This window comes from Setaria viridis, chromosome 3 (assembly GCF_005286985.2).
Source record: "Setaria viridis chromosome 3, Setaria_viridis_v4.0, whole genome shotgun sequence".
In the NCBI taxonomy this organism is placed as follows: domain Eukaryota; kingdom Viridiplantae; phylum Streptophyta; class Magnoliopsida; order Poales; family Poaceae; genus Setaria; species Setaria viridis.
Window position 1 is genome coordinate 24,879,863 of NC_048265.2, and position 5,412 is coordinate 24,885,274.

A 5,412-nucleotide genomic window follows, 5' to 3' on the forward strand; every position below is an offset into this window, starting at 1 on the left:
CGTGATGAAAATTTTATTCCTATGGCCGAAGCATCAACCTCTGAAGGACATGTGTGAAATACTCAAGCATGGGACGAAGACAAAAATATAAATGATTTTCGTGATGAAATAGCTAATGCTTTGTATAATAGACAAGGTGATTTGTAATGGTTGAGTTGCAATGCCATTGACGATGTATTTCTCATTCACTTGTTTCAAATAGAGCTGGCCAAACGAGAGGAAAAAAAAGACTAGCAAATCATGCTATGACATCTGCTTCGCGCCAGCAACCAGGGCACAAGTGGTGCCAAAAACCAGCAAAAGGGGAGGCACTGCATGGGTACTTAAGAGCAGTAAATGTGGGTAAAGTTGACATTTTTTCTCTAAGGTGCTAAAATTTAGCATCTATCCAAACAATCCTGTGCTAAAGTTTAGTCGTGCCACTTTGTATAAATAGGCTAGGCTAGATCACAGAAGCTTCAGTACATAGTAAACACGTGTAAGAGATCATATGCTAACAACCAAAATCTCTACTCTAAAAAAGGAGAAACTAAGATTTTTTTTTTACGCCATCGGGTCCTCCCCTCCATTTTTCTTTTTTTTTCAGATCCACTCTCCTCCTCCCGTCAACCTCCTCCTGCCGCTTCAAACCGCCGCCGCCCGCCAGGCCGCCCGCTCGCCCGACCAGCCGCGCGCACGCCCGCCCGCCGCCGTCGCTCGCACGCCCGCCCGCCCGCCGCCGCCGCACCCCCGCCCAGCCGCTTGGACGCCAGCCCGCCGCCGCCGCACGCCCGTCCGCTCTAACGCCCGCCCGCCGCCGCCAGCCCGTCCTGGTCCTTCGCCCGGCGGCCGGCGCCCCTTCCGGCGACGCCCGCTGAGATGGACAGCAGCAGCCTCAAGTCCGCGCAGCTCCTGGAGCAGAGGCGCCTCCACATGGCCACCGACGCCGGCAAGGAGCTCATCAAGAAGGTCGGCCTTGTCTACCAGCTCAACATCGCTCCCAAGGTCAGCCAACCCTCCTCCCCCTCCCCCTCCCCATCTCAAATCTCCCGTGAATCTCTCCTCTTTTACTTGCCAAGATTACGTGAAAGCCCAGCTAGGTCGACGGGCTTCCTGATTCCTGAATTCCTGTGCGGTGTTGTGCGTTGCAGAAGCTCGGCGTTGACGAGGAGATCTTCGTGGGCGAGGTCACCAAAGGTCCGTCCTTTTCTGTCGTCCTTCAGCGTGAATTTTGATTCCCCGGATCGGTATTCTGAAATATTTGATTCTGATGTGTAGGTCCCTACCAGGGGAAGCCAGATGCTACCTTTTTCTTTCATGACAATGATTTCCTTGGAATCGCCAGCGGCAAGACGAACCCGCAGATTGCGTTTATCCGGTTAGGGGAACAAAAAACATGCCATTGCTTTTTCATTCAGGTTCAGGATATCTGGGAATTGGGAGTTTTTTGCTGATGAGTTCTGTTGCTGTGCGTGCAGAGGAGCTATTAAGATCAAGGGGAGCGCTTGCTCCGTGGCTCCGCTTGATGCACCACCCACTAGATCAGCGTTCTTGAATCCGGAAGGCCACAAATTCTAGGATGAGATTTCTTTCAGCTTGCCTGCAATGTGAAACCATGCTGCAAATCTGAATGTTTTTTTTTTGGTGATCAGGGGAGCATACTACATACTGATGAGAATTGTGGATTTGCAGGCACCACCACAATGGCTGGTGGGAGGCCAGAATTGGCTATTCTAATGGTAAGAAATACCTCTACTTGGGTATATTCAGTATCTCTCTTTCCTTGGCCTTCAACTGCATTTTGCTACTGATCTCAAGAAACCACATTTTTGTTACAAAATCATTGCTCCTGCTCCATGCATGCTCACCATATGCTTGATGAAATGCTCGCAAGGGCCATCATACACGCAATCATGGTAAGTTTTGTTATCTTCATGAATAGGATCGACAGGAATGACTAGAATATTTTGATGGAGCAGATGCAATTTTTATTTGTCAAAGTAGCTTCACTCCTAGGTCTACAATAATAGGTTTATTATTACTGGTGGTGGTCTTCAAGAAGGGAAAACAAGGTTCCTTGTGCTCACTATTATGTTTTTTGACATGCAACTTATTACTTATTTAATTATGATTCTCTAATATTTATTGTCCTAACATGAATTTCGTTCCATCGTCAGCCTAAGCACCTCAATGAACTGCTCTGTTCTAACTGCTCAGCAGCGGCAGCAGCTCTTGGACCTATTTTATTTTTCCGTGGTTCGGTTTTCAAAATTCCAACAACGTCTCATCTGGTTTGCATTTTTCTTCTTGATATTGGCTTTCAGGTTCTGTAACATTTTGATTGCAACAACTTGGCTTTCTCTCCCTGATTACACAGGCAAGCCCACCACGGCAAGGACATCAAGCTTGCACAGGTAACAGTGGGTGTCATTTGATGTAACAGTGCAGTAGTCTTTGATTGCCTATTATTTTGTTTAAGTAATTCCTTGAGTGATCTTCTGATGAATGATTAGCTTAATCAATTAGTGTTCTTGCCAGCTCCTAGCAAAGCTAGCTCATATGTTTTCTCAGTTATACATTATAAATTCTTCCTTGCATGTTAATCCCTTTGCTTGGTCAATTAGGACTTGGTTGCTGTGGGTGACAGACTGTAGCTTAATTTGCCACAGCGTAACTCTAGCATAATACTGTAGCTTGTCGGCTGCACAGAAAGCATGCATGGGTGATCTCAGTAGCAAGGCTCTATCATCAGCATACCAACAGTTTAGTAGCTTGTCTCTCTTTTTGCTTTTTATAGCAAAAAATCATTATCCTGGATGTTTAATTCCTATTCATGTTGGTTGACAGTGAGTTATACTACAGCAGCAGTATTCCCAGTTTAAGACAATTTAAGATGTTAACTAAATTTTCCCTTAGCAATCTGAATGCCTCTTGAAGTCTTGGTTCACTTATGATTGGGATTCGGAGATGGTGCAAGGTGGAATCTTAGTCAGAGTTTGACTTTCTGGGAGGCCGATGCTAATGAGTTGTGTTATAGCATAAGTGAAGGTTTGGTTTGTCCACCCGTCTGGCTATTTTTGCATCGCTGTTACTGCAGTTATTATTTCAGTTAACTAGCTAAAGGGATCTTGTTGTAAAAACTGACACTGAGGTGCGCTCCCCTGGCGGCGGTGGCGGCGCCAGGCCAGTTGGTTTTTTTTGCCTTTTCCGTTTCTTTTTTCCAAAAAAAATTCTCTAATTTTGTTTCTAGATTTTTTCCATGAAATCTTTGTGACAATTTTGCTCACAAATTTTTGTTTCAAATTTTTTAGAATTTCCGGAACATATCTTTCCTAAATTTCCTTAAAACTTTTTTCCCAAATTTTTCCTATAGTTTTGTTCCGATTTTTTCACAAATTTTTTCTACAAAAGTTCGGTCACAAACTTTTGAATGAAAATAATTTTGTACGGAAATTTTGTGTATAGATTTATGTGTAAAAGTTTATATATATTTTTTCTCGTGATTTGAAAAGTGGACGTGAAAGGACCGAGGGTGAAGGATGGAGGTGCACGTGGGCATGGACCGATGGTGAAGGATGGAGGTGCACGTGGGCATGGACCAGCGGATTGACCGGACGGAAGGCTCCATCGGCTCGTCCGTAGATTAGCTATGCCCCCAATCAAGCCTGGACAATTTGTTCACAGTTACAATTTTAGTAGTGAAGAAATTATGTGGCACTACAGACTAGATATTAGTGACTAAAGTTTCATCACTATATGAATTCACTGTGTCAATGCTTCTTCTCACTATTTTATTATGAAAGTAGTGAATCACCACAATTTCTATGTAAAAAGTGGCACATTTATCATCACAAATGTAATTTTTTGAACAAAAATCATTCTCACATCTAAAATGCATTTAGCAAAATATTTTCTCACCAAATCAACTTTTTTGGAAATTGTGAAGATGTGTTATATTTGTGTGTAAAATACGCGGTGTGACAAGTTTTTGATAGACATTAAATGTTGTGGCTAAAATTTCTCATTATCGGATTTATCTCAATGACAGCAATAGCTTAACAATTATACTTTAGGTCTTTGGAAGTATCTGTTCAGCCTCAACATTTGGATTTGGAATGCTGTTTGGTTGGTTTGGAATTCAGAATTGGTAATAGGCCCCAATACTGATCGGTATTCGCACAACTCACGCCCACTCTCGATACTGAGCCATACCCCTTCATATTGGGCAAAATCGCTCGTGTCTCCTTCGTTCCTCAATCTCTGCATGTATTTTGCCACTATTTCCTCAACCACAACACTCCCTCCCCAACCTACGCCCATGCGTTGCATTCGACTCAGACGCCAGTAGCCGCGTTTCGTCCCTGGCACCAAGGTCAGCAATCTAGTCTCCCGTGGTCAACACTCCCTTCTATTCTTTCTCGTGCTTCACTACAATGAATCTTCTTCACTACAATGAATCTTCCGGTCTATGAGGAATTATCATAAACACGTTTTTTTCGTCATAAATCGTGATTTATGATGCTCGAGTGATGAAAACCATTCATCATTAGTCGAGCATCATAAACCGCGACCAGTGACGTTCCTTATTTTAGTGCGTCACTGACGAATGAAAATTCATCCCACAAGTCTTCATAAACTGGCTCCTGCGTAGCATGCCACGTCGGACCACAGTCTGATGTGGCATGATGGTTGGGATGAACTATTTCGTCATAGATTGAATTAGACCCCGTTCTTAATGGACCGAGCCCAATAATTGTTGTTGTCATAGATTGATTTAGGCTCAATTCTTGTTATGCTGAGCCCAATAATTACTGTTGCCATAGATTGATTTAGGCCTAATTCTTCTTGGACCGAGCCCAATAATTGTTGTCATCGTAACTTGGTTTAGACCCAATTCTTGTTGAATTAAGCGCAACATATGCTGAAGTCGTAACTTTATTTAGACCCAATTCTTAATGGATTTAGCCGAACATTTGTTGGCGTCATAACTTTGTTTAGTCTACGAAATAATGGGTCGAGGGGGCGAGCCCATGAAAGTTTGGGCCCAGTTATTTTTGGGTGTAGCCCAGGTAGCGTGTAATTAAAATATAATCTAATTTAATATTACATACAAATCAATTCTGTAATTGATAGCATTATTCATGTCCAAAGAACAAGCATAAGCATATTGTGCATAAGAACAAGCACAAGCATATTGTCTATAAGAGATCACAAACCATTACACATGACAAAGCTGGCCTAGCTCACAAACCAGCACAAGCAGCTAGGAGGACATGAGCAGATGCCTAAAGAAACACATTGATGTTACTTTCTAAAGTTTAGCAGTTGACGAAGGAGGTACTCAATTTGTCTCACTACTTTCTTCAAACTCTCAATCTCCTCAGATTGCATTTTCATTGCTGCATCTGAAGTTTGTGCCTTCATCTTCAAGTC

General features: G+C 43.0%; 1 protein-coding gene across 5 annotated transcripts; it reads left to right on the top strand.

The window, feature by feature from the left end:
* Positions 1-722: 722 nt before the first annotated feature.
* Positions 723-3,765, top strand: LOC117850610 (sterol carrier protein 2). 5 transcript variants are annotated; one of them, XR_004639322.2, is made up of 6 exons: positions 723-984; positions 1,131-1,176; positions 1,258-1,357; positions 1,458-1,718; positions 2,304-2,393; positions 3,492-3,765. XR_004639322.2 is itself a non-coding variant. In XM_034732470.2 (4 exons), exons 1-4 carry the CDS (start codon positions 859-861, stop codon positions 1,555-1,557), a joined length of 372 nt encoding a protein of 123 aa, XP_034588361.1. In that variant the 5' UTR covers positions 723-858; the 3' UTR covers positions 1,558-3,765. The 5 variants fall into 5 exon arrangements, 1 of the variants encoding a protein (XP_034588361.1); XR_004639319.2 differs by having other exon boundaries at positions 1,458-3,027; XR_004639321.2 differs by having other exon boundaries at positions 1,458-2,393.
* Positions 3,766-5,412: the final 1,647 nt, after the last annotated feature.

What these genes read in the sequence shown, in the direction of transcription:
- LOC117850610 (XM_034732470.2), top strand. Translation starts at nt 859, where the DNA reads ATGGACAGCAGCAGCCTCAAGTCCGCGCAGCTCCTGGAGCAGAGGCGC. An exon ending in AGCTCAACATCGCTCCCAAG is followed by an intron (nt 985 to 1,130) that starts GTCAGCCAACCC and finishes TGTGCGTTGCAG; the next exon opens with AAGCTCGGCGTTGACGAGGA. An exon ending in CCGCAGATTGCGTTTATCCG is followed by an intron (nt 1,358 to 1,457) that starts GTTAGGGGAACA and finishes CTGTGCGTGCAG; the next exon opens with AGGAGCTATTAAGATCAAGG.